This window comes from Borostomias antarcticus (genome assembly GCF_949987555.1).
Source record: "Borostomias antarcticus genome assembly, chromosome: 10".
NCBI classification, from domain to species: Eukaryota; Metazoa; Chordata; class Actinopteri; order Stomiiformes; family Stomiidae; genus Borostomias; species Borostomias antarcticus.
This window is the reverse complement of record NC_140243.1, coordinates 24,258,446-24,276,032: the sequence shown is the minus strand read 5'-3', so window position 1 is coordinate 24,276,032 and position 17,587 is coordinate 24,258,446. Positions and strand designations below refer to the sequence as shown.

Here is a 17,587-nt window from a genome sequence, read left to right as displayed (position 1 = left end):
TGGGTAAATCCTTATAGCTGCTGTGGAGCTGGAATCTACTGTACAACCATGAGATTAATAGTTATAAAGATAACCCGTTTACATCCACATATAGCCTAAGTAACCGACTGAGCTGTTATTGTATGACTGGCATCCCGGCTAGCTGTCGATACAACTCATGTGGATGTATTAAACTAGGTTTATAAACATTACAACTCACTCATATTGATAGCAAGCTAGCTATTATAATGCATTGACCTAATTCATGACAGTAGATTATCTTTGACCTAGCCTCCCACTGTGGAAGCTACTTCATCACAGTTACGGATAGAAGGGATAATAGAAGTATAGAATAAGTCGCACATAAGGCAAACTCAAACTCAAACTGTAACTTTTGGCATGGTAGTTGGCAGACATAGGCTACTCCACGTTAGCCAACTTGTACCTAATAGTTTGACACTGGCAGTTATTGATCTTAGTTGAGCCAACCAACAACCACTCACTCAAACTAGAGGTAGCCTATATTTCTCATAAAGAGGAAACTTACATGACTGTTGGCGAATACCTTTTACTGTGTTCTGTTGTACAGATGGAGAACTATATCTTGTACGAGGAGATTGGTACAGGCAGCAAGTCAGTGGTGTACAAAGGGAGGAGGAAAGGCAGCATCAACTTTGTAGCCATCATCTGCAGTGACAAGTCTAAAAGACCTGAAATGACCAACCATGTAAGTAACCAGCACAACATTTCCCCACATTCTAACCTCTGACTCATGTGAGCTCAGCTGTGCAAAAGACCAATCCACTGTCACTGAACTCATGGCCTCTCCTCAGGTACGACTGACCCATGATATCAAACATGAGAATGTGGTGACCTTCTATGAATGGTATGAAACCAGCAACCACCTGTGGCTTGTCGTGGAGTTGTGCACAGGTGAGATACAGGGATAGATCATGATAGCTAGTAGTATCGTTACCTCATGGTGTGTCTTTGGACCACACAGCTGTCTTCTCGGTCTTTGTGTTAGACGCTTGGGCTGGTTGAGTTGGAGACTGCCAGGTGCATAGGAGAGACCGTATTTCTCCTCATCTCTCTCCGTGTCATAGGGGGCTCTCTGGAGTTGGTCATGACCCAGGATGAGTGTCTGTCCGAGGAGGTGGTGTGGGAGTTTGCCATTGATCTGGTCAAAGGCCTCAGACACATCCATGATGCTGGCATCGTCTTCTCTGACCTCAACCCCTCCAAGGTGCTGTATGGATGGCTGGAGGCCATTTAAGACGGATCAAAATGAACCTTCCTCATATACAGTTGTCCGTATATCGTTGTACTGAATCACAATAATAAGATTACAATGTCATTCGGCTATGGAACTGTGCCTATCCCCCCTCTTGCAGATCTTGCTGGATGGGCCAGGCACGTTGAAGCTGTCCAACTTCAGACTGTCCAAGGCAGAGGGGGAGGACCTGGAGGAGTTCTTTGCTCTGGTCTCCTCAGAAGAGGCGGGAGGAGGCGACGGGAAGGAGAACACTTCCAGGAGAAACATCAAGAACAGAATACAAGGTGAGGAGGAGTAACTATAACATCTCACTAGGGCTGTAACGATTATGAATTTTGCTTAACGATTAATTGTCAGAAAAATAATTGCGATTATTACAATAATTGTCAGAGTTGTTGACCGGGGGGTGGGGGACTCGCATCACACCACTAGGGCCCCTTGCCAATCTGGCACCCTAGGCGGCTGCCTACTTCGCCTATGCCACGGGCCGGCCCTAGCACTGATGCTCATGTCCGCATAATTTGAGTGAGAGTGTGTGTGTTTGAGAGAGAGAGAGAGAGAGAAAGAGAAAGACAGACAGACACAGAGGGAGTGAGTGTGAGTGAGTGAGTGAGTGAGTGAGTGAGTGAGTGAGTGAGTGAGTGAGTGAGTGAGTGAGTGAGGGTGGGTGGGTGGGTTCCAGGTTCTGACTCATTTTTAGCCTAATAACACAAGTACTCAGCCTATGAAGTAAACCTGTGGTTTAAAACCACGCCTCTTTAATATCATGAATGTTAACATTTACATAGAACATATATCCTCCTCAATAAAAAAAGCATTGAAAAATTAAAATTAAGAAAATTTGGAGTATACAAATAGCACATGAAGTGGACAATGCAATAGTGCTTCTTTACTTCTTTAATACAGTGTCTTGTCATTATTTGCTATGAACGTATAGGACAAGTGCCAACAAGTTGAAGAATTCCATTGAACTAGGGTTGCTACCATATTAACTCTGCAACATATTTTTATTTTATAAAAAAAAAATATATATATATTTTTTAAACATTTTTTTCATAACCACAGTTACAAAAAACAATCGCGGTCAGAAAAAATAATCGCAGTTTGACGATTATGTAATAATCGTTACAGCCCTACATCTCACTGTTATCTCCTCTACTTTTAGAATGTTAGGTAATGTTCATTCAAATGTATGTGTTTACCCAACTGGTATCAACTTGTACACTGTAATATTGTTTTAACCGGATAGGCTTTACAGCTTATAGAACCCGCTTTGCTGTCATTGCTGTAAGAAACCTTGTTCTCATTGGGACTTCCCTGCATGAGCAAAGCTCAGATCCAGACAGCAGTCTTAATGCAGGACTCACACTACAGGATTTTTGGACGATTTTCCCCGATTCACCCCTCCCGACAATCGGAGGAGAAATCTGTTCTGGAACGTTGGTCATGTGAGGGGTGTACAGATCTAAATGGCTCACAGACCTACCGGGGCAGCCCTGATGATATCAAACATGTTTGATATTTAGATTATTACATCACTACTTTACAAGTGAGACTAGTGGTTCGTTGCTCCCTCGGGTACGATAATATTCTGTAGTGTGTGATGAGCCGTTATTTTCAAATCTTGTAGTGTGTGCTTGTTTGAGATTCGCGAGAAGAACATCTGTTAAGATTCTCCTTATGCCCGTGATGCAACCCGACTTCGAAATCAGTTAGGATTTTAAAAAATCCTGTTGTGTGACCGTGACATAAGGTATGAGGCCAGTGAACCTCGTCTGTTCTGCAGGCTCTCCTGTATACTGTGCTCCAGAGGTAGTGAAGGGAGGTGATACCAGTATCAGCAGTGACCTGTGGGCCCTGGGCTGTATCCTCCACCACATGTTCTCAGGTATTCAACAAACCTCGTTCACTCACTTCACTGACAGAATAACACTACTAGTCCGCTGCTTACTGCTTCAATATGTTTAGTAATATTTTGTATTTTCACAGGGAAACCACCGTTCTACTCCGAGAGCTTCACCGAGCTGGTAGAGATGATTCTACACGAGGACGCGCCGGTTCCAAGGCAACGGGGTAGAGTGATAACTCCTACCACCATGTTGTGATTTAATGAACTCTGTGTTTATCACCGTAACATCCCAGATACTTGTTTTTGTGTTCTGAAAGGGTCCTCGCCCCGTCAGCCCAGTGAAGAGTTCCAAAGCCTGCTGCAGGGCCTGCTGCAGAAAGACCCCCAGGAGAGGTGAGCCCCCCACACCCAAACTAGCTGAGTCAATGAACAGAATCTAGTCCATGGGTTCCCAAACTCCATCAATGTGGGCTTCCCCTCTGAAAACAGTGACACACCCGCAACCCCCCCCCCCAACCCCCCAAATGTGTCCATTATGCAAGGCAGCGTTAGCTAGCCCATAACGTTACACAGCTAAGTTAGCTTGGTGGCACCTATTGCTAGTTAACGTTATGACGTTTTCGCACAATACATTCATGCCTGCGGGGGTAGGCTCTCTCTGCACCATCCACAAATTTAGTATACATCTCTCCCATTATTTATTTAGATTTCCTGACCTTTAAAATCACGTTTCATTCATAAAAACCATAGAAAATTCTAAAATAAAAAACATGTTTTTCCTTTTTTTTCTTTTCTAACCATCCCTCCGCGCCTCCCCTGAATTTCTTTGGGGCCCCCCAGGGGAGGCGCACCTCACAGTTTGGTAATGCCTGATCTAGTCATTCCAAGAACATTATTGCAGAGTAAGTGCATATTCCTACTGTTCTCCTGGGACTGTGATTTATCTTACTCGTTGACTGTGCTTCCCAGAATGCACTGGCCTCAGGTTCTGGCCCATCCCTTTTGGAGGGGAGCATTCAGCGAGGAAGAGGAAGAAGAGGCCTCAGTCTGCTCCAGGTGGGTCTGTTGCTCTTAAAAGCCACCAGGGATGCATCTCAATAGTTTGAACTGGTTTCCTCTACCTCCTCCTCTCCTTTGAACGGATGGAAAGCAGTTGGATAGGCAAAGCAATCACTGCTTTTTGTTGCGTTCACTTGGCCTTTGTCTCTTGAGATTGATGTACTGTACTTGACGGAGAGGAGATTGCGACCACTGTAGCTTATTGAGTTCCACTTCCTGCTGGCATGCACCATTTCCTCCCATTATAGTTCCCAGAGCATTGAACACACAACATTATGTTAGATCTTCTATATTTGGACACGGGCTAGGAGAGGCAGTCACCATTTCCGGACTGCGTGTTAAGATTACAGGGATTTAAATGTCTTTATTTGTCCACAAGGGAAATTCATTTAGATTCAGTCAGACAAATAAACATATCACAATACAACATCACATCACAATAAAAATCTGGAATGAAGGAATTGAATTCAGGCCATCATCAGCTCCCTCTCTGGGGATTTTTCCTCCTGTCATGTGCTGATGCTGTATGTAACTGAAGCCTGGTTCAGTAACGGATCTGTGACCATGTGTTTTGCCAGTGTGGAGAGAGAGAGGGACAGCGTCTGCCCCGCCAGCCAATCGTCAGCAGTCAGACCAGCCTCAGTGACCCCCCATGGTCCGGGGGGGGTGTCAGGGGGGGAACGGGCTGGACCAGGAGCAGCTGGGGTCAAGGAATCTGTAGTCATGCACCCCAACAAGTCATTCAGATTAGGTAACTTGACCTGCCACGTACAGTAACCTGGCCTGGTCGTGAGTGATGGTTTTTTAGTTTATTAAAGGATCCCCATCAGAAGCACACTAGTGTACATCTGATCTTCCTGGGGTGGGTGGGTGGGTGAGTGAGTGAGTGAGTGAGTGAGTGAGTGAGTGAGTGAGTGAGTGAGTGAGTGAGTGAGGCTGTCTGTCCGTCCTGTCTGTGCTGTGTGTGCGTGTGTGTGAATTCTTATGTTGGGTCAATGTGAAATATTCTTACAGTGCGTCTTGGTACAGTATGGTTTGCTGTAAAATGAGAACATTTGACTGAATAATCTTTCTAAGTATCAACACGGTGATGTTGTCCTCTCTCTCTCTCTCTTAGACAATGTGTCAGAGCTCAGGCCGAAAAGTGCGCTGGACATGGAGGCCAGAGAATCCATCTTCCTCCTCAGGTACCTTCTCTCTTTATGTCCTACTTTTCAAACGTCACGAACAATGATTCACGTCATTTACCAAGAGCTATCAAAAGTTCAAAAAAGTTATCCAATCATGTTATTTCTGAATTTCATACAATTACCTGACTTACGGGCAGAGGAACATCATTCTAAAATGTTGCTCAGTGTCCTTCAAACTAAGCCACAGTCCTAGTTCAAGCGCTTAATGTGATATTTTTAACCCAACAGTTCTCGTCCAACACCAAGAATGAGTTGCACTGCCAGAGACACGCCTAGCAAAACACCCAGTCCCTTACCTCAGGTGAGCGACACACAGCTGACCGTCCCCACAGTCAAACACATCAGACACACAGTCATATCAATCAGAAACACTGAGTTCATCAGATTTCCATAAGGTTACTCCTGGTCACGGCTGTTTTGTGATCCTCTGGCCCCCTCTACAGTTTTGATTAGCTACTACAATCCAGTGCTACTGAATAATAATTATTTTTCCCAGAGGGAACTTCAGTTTACTTTGACGTTTTAAGTTACTTTGTGTGACATTGGGTTTTCCTATTGGAATATTTATGTAATTATTTTAGTCAGTAATTACATAAACATGATAATTACATAAACATGAACATCACTGATACTGATGTTATAGATATCATTTCCCGCTGGTTTTAAAACATCATCCCTGTCACGTTTCCTCCAGGGCAGTCTGGTGGTCAGTGGTGTGAGTGACATCACTTCCTGTATAAAGGAGCTGGTCTACACAGACTCTGACCTCACCGTGACCCCTATCATGGACAACCCCAAGGTGAGAGGAGGGGGCTATATAGGGTTGGCGGCTTCTATCGGGTGTCTCCACGTGTGTGCGTGTGTGTGTGTGTGTGTGTGTGTGTGTGTGTGTGTGTGTGTCCGTCCGTCCGTCCGTCCGTCCTGTGAGTCCAGTGTTCCTCATAATGAAGGAAATATCTCCCCAGATTCTGAAGAGTGCAGCGGTGCGATACGACCCCAAGACTCTGTGTGTCCCAGCATACTCAGGTAATCAAATCAAATCAAACTTTATTTGTATAGCGCATTAGGTAACAGCCTCGACGTTCTCCTTTCTCAATGTAGGCATTTCAATCCCTGTTCAGGATGAGCTCCTGATGACAAGTGTTAGCTGAACCCCCCCCCTCACACACTCACACATACACACACGCACGCACGCACACACACACACACACACACGCACGCACACACACACACACACACACACACACACACACACACACACACACACACACACACACACACACTCAAACACATGCCCTCTCCCTGACACAGCTGAGTGTGCGCGTGTGAACGTGTCTGTGTTTTCTGCTGGCTGATCCCCCCCCCCCCCTCCCACAGCTGAGAGGCTGGCCTCTCTGAGCCCAGAGGACTGGGGGCTGTTTGTGCAGCAGCTGTGTTCCTCTCTGGAAGCCCCCCAGCAGGCCGACAAGCCCCCCTCCGCCCCCCCGCCCCCGGCCTCCTCCACGCGCTCCAGACTCAACCTGCTCTGCTACCTCTGCTCCGTCGCCGCCCACAGGGACCTGGCCACCCGCCTCATCAACTCCCAGCTGGTAGGAGCTCAGGTTCAGAGGTCAACCCACTAGGGCTGTCAAATGAAACGCATTACTTTAGCGTTCATTATTTTCAACATGGCCAAAAAACAGCCAAACGACTTTATCTATAGTATCTATCTATCTAGATAGAGGAAATACCTTCATTTACTTTCTTAAGTCTTAAGTGTTTCTATCCGATCAATTGGGCCGACACTTTTAGAGGCTGTTCTTCTTGTTTTGTTTTCTGTTGCGAGGCTATAGCTCTAATAAAAGGATCCTATTTGCACTAAATGTCACCCATGTTGACTGGGTAGTAACTTTACTTGAATACTTGAATCCCGTGAACACAGAAACGAACACCAAAGTTTCGTTGGTGCTTGTTCTTAACAATAGGCGATGAACGCCCTCTTGTGGTTAGAACTGGTACTAACAGTTCCATTGTATGCATCATTTTCAATGCAAAATTATATAATACCAATATTTGATTTTCAGAAAATATTTAAGAGAGAAAGTCAAATATAATTTCTGCGCTCAGTTGACAGCCCTACAACCCACGTCTCACAGACCTAACTGGCCGACTCACTCGGGCTGACTGACCGACCGACCGACCACATACTTGGCATGCCTGGCATTCTCACTCCCGGGAGGGGGGCTGTGATCTTATGTATCTACACATACACATGGCCATTGCACATATGCTATAGGTATGGCACAAGACCTCTCTCTCTCTCTCTCTCTCTCTCACACACACACACACACACACACACACTATACCACACCACACCAGTAGGGGCTTTGGATACAGTACACCAGATAAACTACTCACAGTCTACTCTCGGTGGTAGATGATCAAACCCGCTAGAAAAAGGAGTCACAGGACTATAGACTGACGACAGACTGTGAACCTTCGCTCCGACATGGTTCCTCTTCATCGAAGCAGTCCCAGTCACATCTGCCATGTCCCAAAACCCTCTGAAAAGTTTTGGGAAAATCAGTTCGAAAGCCGGATGAAACTTTCAAACAAGCCCTCTCAAAGATGATAAGATTCCCTCGTCAAGCACGATTGAAATTGTAGTCGTCTGTGGTCGGCTGCTTTGAGGCCTAGATAGCCTAGTCTGGAGGTACCTTCACTCCAAGGCTGTGGTATCCTATCATAGGCCTATCACATAAAAGAAGGCTACTTGTGTGCAAGATCAAGGCGTTTTTATTAAATCAATGTTGAAGATCCCACCTTTCATCTGGAGTCTGGAACTCCAGTGAACGTCAGCCGGTTGGCCAGCATAGACTATCTGATAACCATCTCACTAAGGCATAGACTATCTGATAACCATCTCACTAAGACATAGACTATCTGATAACCATCTCACTAAGGCATAGACTATCTGATAACCAGCTCACTAAGGCGTAGACTATCTGATAACCAGCTCACTAAGACATAGACTATCTGATAACCAGCTCACTAAGGCGTAGACTATCTGATAACCAGCTCACTAAGGCATAGACTATCTGATAACCAGCTCACTAAGGCATAGACTATCTGATAACCATCTCACTAAGACATAGACTATCTGATAACCATCTCACTAAGGCATAGACTATCTGATAACCAGCTCACTAAGACATAGACTATCTGATAACCATCTCACTAAGGCATAGACTATCTGATAACCATCTCACTAAGACGTAGACTATCTGATAACCATCTCACTAAGACGTAGACTATCTGATAACCATCTCACTAAGGCGTAGACTATCTGATAACCATCTCACTAAGACATAGACTATCTGATAACCATCTCACTAAGTCGTAGACTATCTGATAACCATCTCACTAAGACATAGACTATCTGATAACCATCTCACTAAGGCGTAGACTATCTGATAACCATCTCACTAAGGCATAGCCTATCTGATAACCATCTCACTAAGACATAGACTATCTGATAACCATCTCACTAAGGCATAGGCTATCTGAACCATCTCACTAAGGCATAGACTATCTGATAACCATCTCACTAAGGCATAGACTATCTGATAACCATCTCACTAAGGCGTAGACTATCTGATAACCATCTCACTAAGGCATAGACTATCTGAACCATCTCACTAAGGCATAGACTATCTGATAACCATCTCACTGAGGCATAGACTATCTGAACCATCTCACTAAGGCATAGACTATCTGAACCATCTCACTAAGGCGTAGACTATCTGATAACCATCTCACTAAGGCATAGACTATCTGAACCATCTCACTAAGACATAGACTATCTGATAACCATCTCACTAAGGCATAGACTATCTGATAACCATCTCACTAAGACATAGACTATCTGATAACCAGCTCACTAAGGCGTAGACTATCTGATAACCAGCTCACTAAGACGTAGACTATCTGATAACCAGCTCACTAAGACGTAGACTATCTGATAACCAGCTCACTAAGGCGTAGACTATCTGATAACCATCTCACTAAGGCGTAGACTATCTGATAACCATCTCACTAAGGCGTAGACTATCTGATAACCAGCTCACTAAGACATAGACTATCTGATAACCATCTCACTAAGGCATAGACTATCTGATAACCAGCTCACTAAGACATAGACTATCTGATAACCAGCTCACTAAGACATAGACTATCTGATAACATCTCACTAAGACATAGACTATCTGATAACCATCTCACTAAGGCATAGACTATCTGATAACCAGCTCACTAAGACATAGACTATCTGATAACCAGCTCACTAAGACATAGACTATCTGATAACCATCTCACTAAGACATAGACTATCTGATAACCATCTCACTAAGGTGTAGACTATCTGATAACATTCTCACTAAGGCGTAGATCGACTCTGCTTAGGTTCTCTAATGTATGTTTTGACTCATTCCTCGAGGATTGGATTTGAGCCGGGTTTTCAACTTAAAAGAGACTTACTGTAGCGAGTGAAATCTTTTGTGGGAATACAAACAGCTGCCCTCAGAAGATACACAAAGACATCCTGTGATCATTACCATTACACACCACGGCAACTTGAGTGTACTGTACTTGAGTATATAGAAATAACCGGCTAGTATGACCTGAAGTCTATGATACATAGTAATGACTAATGGATGGTGAGTTTCTGAGTTTCCTTACGACTGCTCAAATGACATGCAGCAAAGTCAATGGCTTTTTTTCCCTGAGCGACATCAGTGAAGTGCAGGGTTTGGAGGGGACAGCTGCGCCAGCATGCTGTAGTGGATGTGGGTTATATGCCGCCACACTCTGGTATCTGGGCTAAGTCTTGTGCTCTTCTCTCCTTGTGCTGCAGTTCCCAGTGTTGACCCAACAGCTGAGGCTCGCTCCTAACTGGGATGTGTGAGTACAGTATACATCCACGTTAACCACCGTGCGCAACCAGGGCCGTACTGTATTTATGTAGTTGTGACAAGAAAGACACCGGAGACTCACGGTTCCTCATGGAATGTCAACGACCAAACCGACAGCGTCACGAACGTCCGTCACACAGGCAAACGCATGGAAGGAATGTGTAACGTTAGCATGTTAGCATGGAGCATCGGCCTTTACTGTGAAGTGGTGTCAGCTTGTGTCAACTGAGGAAGTATTTTATGATGGATGTGTGTGCATGCGTGTGTGTCTCCATACAGTAGTGTTGTGTGCCATACCAAACAATTTTTAAAGTTTAGTTGATGTCATTTTTGTGACAATGTGTTGTGTGTGTGTGTGTGTTTGTTTCAGGAGAGCCAAGGTGATGAGAGTGATTGGGCTTCTGGCTCTCCACTGTACTGACCTGTCAGAGGAGACCCCTGTCACTGAGGTTAGTATAACACTCACATCAGCCTAGCATAGACACCCAGACCCGCACACACACACACACACACACACACACACACACACACACACACACACACACACACACACACACACACACACACACACACTCTCAAATAGTTTTGGCATACTCACCAGGCTGCAGTACCAGTCAGCACCACCAGGTGTCAGTGTAGCCCAGTGGTAGTGTTCCAGTCAGCACCACACCAACAGGCTTATGGAGACGATCAAAGACACACATACACACACACACACACACACACACACATACACCAATACACACACGTACACACACAAAGGCATCGTGCGTAATCATCTCAAACCCAGGTTTGTATTTGATGTGGAATCTGGCGCCTCGGCCCCTTGATCCTGCGAGGGCGGGTTCCGCAGTGTCCTTTCTGTTCAACACCAAACACCTCGCAGGGAAGGAAGGACCAGACCGGAGAGCGCCACAAAATGGCCGACCATGGCAGCGTAGAGAGTGTTGTAGAGTGTGTGTGTGTGTATTGCACAGCGGCGACTGTGTGTATGTGGCTGTAGAGTGTGTGTGTGTGTGTGTGTGCCGCAGGAGATAATGTATTAATGGCGTAGCGACTTTTTCCACGGTTGGCGTAGGGTGCTTCTCCCTGCCCCCCAGCCCCCTGGGTAGAACCAGCTTGTGGTTTTGTATGTGTTTCTATTTGGTGTTTTGTGTGTGCATGTGTGTGTGTGTGTGTGTGCGTGTGTGTGTGTGTGTGTGTGTGTGTGTTTTTTGAGCCCTCCACAGGGGTGCTGTGTTTTGAGGGTCCGCTGCAGTCATGGCGATTTGAGGTCCAGGGCAGGGCTTTGTTCACATGGAGAGAGAGAGACAGAGAAAGAGAGAGAGAGAGAAAGAGAGAGAGAGACGCACTACCTCCATATGTCTGCAGCACTGTCTATCCACCTCACTGGTCCACCATGACAGTCAAGCTCTCTCTCTCTCTCTCTCTCTCTCTCTCTTTCTCTCTCTCGTGAACTCACACATTACTGCAGTGTTAATTTCCTGTGTTTACACTCGGTCCTCACATCGAGCCGTGCGATCAGAAATTAGTTTTATCTTGAAAGCGTTCGCTGTTAAAACCTGGAGATATCCTGGCGCTGCTCCGGATCCTGGCGCCGTTCTACCGCCGGAGATCAGACGAGCGGAGAGAGGTGTATCGCCTACGCCCCTCCTCCCCTCCTCCCTGGCTCCTCTGCCCCCCCCCCCCCACTCTCTCTCTCTCTCTCTCTCTCTCTCTCTCGTGGAGAACTCGCCATCTTCCCTGGCAGAGGCTGGGTTTTGCGGTGCCACCCGTATCCACGTTCACTCGTCCTCTCCCACCCTCAGTGGCAGCGGACCAACTCAGCATGCTCCCCGGGTCGGCTCCACCCTTGCCGCCCCCCCCCCGCTGTCTTTGTCCTGGTCACCCCCCCCCCCCCCCCCCCGCTGTCTCTGTCCTGGTCACCACCCCCCCACAGCTGTCTCTCTGTCCTGGTCACCCCCCCCCCCCCCCTAGCTGTCTCTCTGTCCTGGTCCCCCCCCCTCCCCCCCTAGCTGTCTCTCTGTCCTGGTCACCCCCCCCCCCCCCCCCCCCTAGCTGTCTCTCTGTCCTGGTCACCCCCCCCCCCTCCCCCCCTAGCTGTCTCTCTGTCCTGGTCGCCCCCCCCCTCCCCCCCTAGCTGTCTCTCTGTCCTGGTCGCCCCCCCCCTAGCTGTCTGTCTGTCTGTCTGTCTATCTATCTATCTATCTATCTATCTATCTATCTAATCATGAGAAAAATCCACGTCACTCATAAGCAGAGTTGATGTCAGTCCTATCCAGCTTCATGTTCATTGGTGATCTATGAGTGTGGCCCCCAGCCTCAGTGTGTAATGGGGGCCTGGGGTCAGCTGTGTGCTCTGGTCCCGGGGCCCCTGCATCAAACAGCGGCCCTTCTCTGGACACAGGCCGCCTATCGACCCAGCTGTCCTCAGCACAGCAGGTCACCTCCCGTCAATGTCTATCTGGGATGAGCCCCCCTCCCTCCCTCCATCCCCCCCTCCATCCCTCCCTCCATCCCTCCCTCCATCCCCCCCTCCATCCCTCCCTCCATCCATCCCTCCCTCCATCCCTCCCTCCCTCCGTCCCCCCCTCCGTCCCCCCCTCCATCCCTCCATCCCTCCCTCCATCCCTCCCTCCATCCCCCCCTCCATCCCTCCCTCCCTCCCTCCCCCCCTCCATCCCTCCCTCCCTCCATCCCTCCCTCCGCCCCTCCATCCCTCCCACCCGCCTCCATCCCTCCCTCCATCCCGTCCTCCCTCCATCCCCCCCTCCATCCCTCCCCCCTCCATCCCTCCCTCCATCCCCCCCTCCATCCCTCCCTCCCTCCATCCCCCCCTCCATCCCTCCCTCCATCCCTCCCTCCCTCCATCCCCCCCTCCATCCCTCCCTCCCTCCATCCCCCCCTCCATCCCTCCCTCTGCCCCTCCCTCTGTCAATAAGACATCTCTCTGTCCTATCTCACACCCAAGTCTCCGTGCGCTCCGATAACCCTGCAGCACCACCCGACCCGACCGCACATATTTCTCCAATCCAAACACTCTGGATATTGACCATCTAAATGCGCGGCCCAGACCGGCGGTTCTTCAGTAACGGCGTGCGGAGCTGCGGTTTTCACACAGCGTTTTCACTGTGCGGCTCTAGTCAGAGGTGTGCTGTGCTGTTGCAGCAGAACAACAACAACAATAACAATAACAACACTGCTGGCTGGACAGGACGGGTCCCTCGGCCCGGGTTTGTTCCAAACTGATTTCACATCGCCTCGACTAACCGCTCTCCCGTGCTCCCTCTCAGTCTCGCAGAGCCGGTTAATGTTGTGTGGCCTTCGACAGCTCGCAGCCTCTGTAGTTTAAAGCCCTGTCTTCCTGGAGGGCTGGGGTGTGTGTGTGTGTGTGCGCGGGCGCGTGTGCGTGCGCGCGAGCGAGTGTGCGGATGCTACGGCGCGGGGAGAGATAATGATGCGTTTGGGGAAATGGCCGTGTGGTGTGGCTCCAACTTTGGGCGTGTTTGTTTTCTTGAACAGCGGATCGTCGCCACTCAGCGGCGCAGAGGGAGAGCCTCTCCTGCCAAGGCAGCGAGCCTCGCATCAAACGCACCCGCAAACATCTGCTCGCTGCAAAGTCATCATTTATGTTGTTTAGCGGGCGCAGGCAGCCTGGCTGGCTCTCGGGCAGGCAGGCAGGCAGAGAGACAGGCAGAGAGAGAGGCAGGCAGAGAGACAGGCAGAGAGAGAGGCAGGCAGGCAGAGAGACAGGCAGAGCAGAGAGGCAGGCAGAGAGACAGGCAGGCAGAGAGACAGGCAGGCAGGGAGAGAGACAGGCAGGGAGAGAGACAGGCAGAGCAGAGAGGCAGGGAGAGAGGAAGGCAGAGAGAGAGGCAGGCAGGCAGAGAGAGAGGCAGGCAGGCAGAGAGACAGGCAGAGCAGAGAGGCAGGGAGAGAGACAGGCAGGCAGAGAGACAGGCAGGCAGAGAGACAGGCAGGCAGAGAGACAGGCAGGCAGGGAGAGAGGCAGGCAGAGCAGAGAGGCAGGGAGAGAGGCAGGCAGAGAGACAGGCAGGGAGAGAGACAGGCAGAGAGGCAGGCAGGGAGAGAGACAGGCAGAGCAGAGAGGCAGGGAGAGAGGAAGGCAGGCAGAGAGACAGGCAGGCAGAGAGACAGGCAGGCAGAGAGACAGGCAGGCAGGGAGAGAGGCAGGCAGAGCAGAGAGGCAGGGAGAGAGGCAGGCAGAGAGACAGGCAGGCAGGGAGACAGGCAGGCAGAGAGACAGGCAGGCAGAGAGATAGGCAGGCAGGGAGAGAGACAGGCAGGCAGAGAGACAGGCAGGCAGGGAGACAGGCAGGCAGGCAGAGAGGCAGGCAGGCAGGCAGAGAGGCAGGCAGGCAGCAGATTAACATAGACACCCTGCTGGGAAAGGGAGCGGCTGCAGGAACGGCCCGTCACATCCTCGCCACATCTCGCACACACGCACACACACACACACACACACACACACACACACACACACACATACACACATACACACATACACAGGAGAGGAGGAGGAGGAGGAGGAGGCGGACTGCATAGGGAAATGCTAATTCTGGGAAATACAGTAGGCAAGCAGGGTGTTGTGTGTGTGTGTGTGTGTGTGTGTGTGTGTGTGTGTGTGTGTGTGTGTGTGTGTGTGTGTGTGTGTGTGTGAATTGGTGCGGTGGTGTTTGTGTGCACGGGGGCCTTGTCTTGGTGCTGTGGTGAGTTTGAGCATAACCTCCCTGGTTTGAGAGCATGTCTGTGAGCCAGGGTGTGTGTGTGTGAGACCGTGTGTGTGTGTGTGTGTGTGTGTGTGTGTGTGTGTGTGTGTGAATGAATGTTTGTTTCAAGGAGGAGGATTCTTAGAGGTTTATTCTTGTGCTGTAATCTTCATATCAACAACCTCATGCTAGCTCTACAGTAGAGACCCTTATGTCCTCATCGCTGTCGGGAAGAAACCTCGTATCTCGGTCGGTGGGACGACCCTTTACATCTGAACACCTCCCAGCACTGGGGCCAATTAAATGTATTCTAAAAAGCCCATCATATGTGACTTAAAAAAACAAACATAGAAATTGGAATGCTCTTTTCAATAATCTGAAAACTTGCCATTTTGGAGATACAAGGTTCCCTTCCGCCAGCGGCGTTACGCTACTGAAGAGTGTGTCGGCTGCGTGGAGTGTGACAAGGTCGTAGCCCTTAGATACCTCTCTCTTTAGGGTTTATCTGTCAGGATCAGGATCAGCTTAAACAAGATGGCGGCCAGGTCCGCCTAGCTTAGCAGAGGGCCATGCAGCACTATGTACCACTCTGGTCAGAACCATCCGATTTACAAAACCTATCAGAATTCTTTCATAAATAACTGTCTGTTTGTAAGTGAATGTGTGTTGGTCCTCTGTGCCTCTTCAGGCGGTGGCCATGTTCACAGAGCTGATCAGAGACAACTTCAGAAACAGCAAGCTGAAGCAGTGCCTGCTGCCGCCACTAGGGGAGCTGCTCTACCTCATCGCCAGCCAGGTGAGGAAACTCACTCACTGCTTATGTTTTAACTGTCACTTCTAATTAGTCACAGGCTCAGGTACGTCGGAGTACGGAGTGCCGTATATGAATGTACCTCAGTAACGTTAATGATTCTGGAAGTCCTGGAGATGGAGAAGAGAGGTCCTCGGTTTAGGAACGAGATCTTTTTATGTCAGGAGGATTCTCGTTGCCCCTCTGAACTCTGCAGTTTGTCACCTAGCGTCACACACACGCACACACACACACACACAAACACACACACACACACACACACACACACACACCTGGCTCACAAACATGCTCTCAGACCAGGGAGGTCATTGCTCAAATTCACCACAGTACCAAAACAAGTCCGTTCACACACTAACACCACCGCACAAATTCACACACACACACACACACACACACACACACACACACACACACACACACACACATATGGATGGTGACACACGCACATATGGACACATTTGAGTGTATATAGACATACATTTGACTGCATTGCCCAGAGCTGTGAGCCATGAGCCATAGCTTGTCTTATACAGTATAAACTAAGCTTTACTCACCAGGTTAATTGACCGGACGACTTTTGTTTTGCTCTACATGGCAACGCTGCACAAATCAATGTCTAATGATTAGCAATAGTGCTGTCCCATTTAAAGTAGAATTCTACCGGAATGTCTAGTCAAGGATTTTACAGCTGTCCTTTTTAACCCCTAATCTGACAAGCAAGTTAAAGTACAAGTGTGAAACGTACGACATCGATTAAATATTAGTTTAGTTGTGTTGACGGTTAGGTTTCAGGCAAACACAGACATGTGCGTAGTACAAGCAGGTACTGTACAGTCTTGGAGAAAGAACGAGTAAACAGCTACACCGTCATGATCACTCCCAGATCAATACTTTATTATCACATTAACAACTCCCCTCGTATTATTTATGAGTAGGTTCACTGTGTGAATCGATCAACACATACAGAGGCCTTGACAGAATAATAACATTACTCTTTGGTCGTCCGCCAAATCGTTACTGGACGGTAGGTGATGTGAACACACTGACATAAAGAAGTATTAACGATAAATGCTAAATAAATAATTGGGTATGAGGTTTAGGCGTTGAATAACTACGCATTTAAGATTGATTGATTGATGGACTTTATTGAACCGAGCGTTAAAACAACAGTTTCAATCTCAAACCACATGGGGCCGCAGTACATGATTATTAAAACACTTCTGCCCAGAATATAAACACAAAAAAACCTAATGGTTTATTTCCATTGTGGTCCTCTGGCAAGTAAGAATCTAAACAACCCTGTCATCATTGAGCATAGTAGTACCTATCTACAATGTAATAAAAATAAAGAGCTTATAGAGGCGTCACAGCCAAAGTTAAAAATAAAAAACAGTACGAATAGACAGGGTTTTTTGAAGTTGTTTTTAATCCGTCTGTCCTGACTTGTTTTCATAAGTATGATAAACACATGCTATCATGGCAGCCCTAGGTCTTTCATCTCTCAGTGAGCTGTGTTCCCTGGCCGAGCCCTGGGGAGGCCCGTGGTGGACGTTCTGGGAGAACAACGTTGTGTTTATTTAGCCTAATTATGATCACTGTTGCTTTGTTTAGCTCTAATTGTTCCCCCAATGAGCCAGTGCTGAACAGAGGTCCCCATCACTGACAGCCCCTTTCCTAACCCCCCCCCCCCCCTCTCTCTCTCTCTCTCTCTCTCTCCCTATCCCCCTCCCTCACTCCCCCTCCT

General features: G+C 48.2%; 1 protein-coding gene across 1 annotated transcript in view; it reads left to right on the top strand.

Moving 5' to 3' along the window:
* Positions 1-568: 568 nt before the first annotated feature.
* ulk4 (unc-51 like kinase 4) overlaps positions 569-17,587 on the top strand; it is a gene marked incomplete at its 5' end in the record, with an annotated part of 101,216 nt that continues 84,197 nt past the window's right edge. The window contains 17 exons of the mRNA XM_084444654.1: positions 569-706; positions 813-912; positions 1,086-1,225; positions 1,374-1,539; positions 3,042-3,143; positions 3,245-3,328; positions 3,422-3,497; positions 4,074-4,160; positions 4,742-4,914; positions 5,281-5,350; positions 5,582-5,654; positions 6,048-6,152; positions 6,319-6,379; positions 6,731-6,942; positions 10,245-10,291; positions 10,673-10,751; positions 15,721-15,828. Of these exons, the coding sequence (XP_084300780.1) occupies positions 569-706; positions 813-912; positions 1,086-1,225; positions 1,374-1,539; positions 3,042-3,143; positions 3,245-3,328; positions 3,422-3,497; positions 4,074-4,160; positions 4,742-4,914; positions 5,281-5,350; positions 5,582-5,654; positions 6,048-6,152; positions 6,319-6,379; positions 6,731-6,942; positions 10,245-10,291; positions 10,673-10,751; positions 15,721-15,828 (1,821 nt within the window). The remainder of the gene's footprint in view (positions 707-812; positions 913-1,085; positions 1,226-1,373; positions 1,540-3,041; positions 3,144-3,244; positions 3,329-3,421; positions 3,498-4,073; positions 4,161-4,741; positions 4,915-5,280; positions 5,351-5,581; positions 5,655-6,047; positions 6,153-6,318; positions 6,380-6,730; positions 6,943-10,244; positions 10,292-10,672; positions 10,752-15,720; positions 15,829-17,587) is intronic.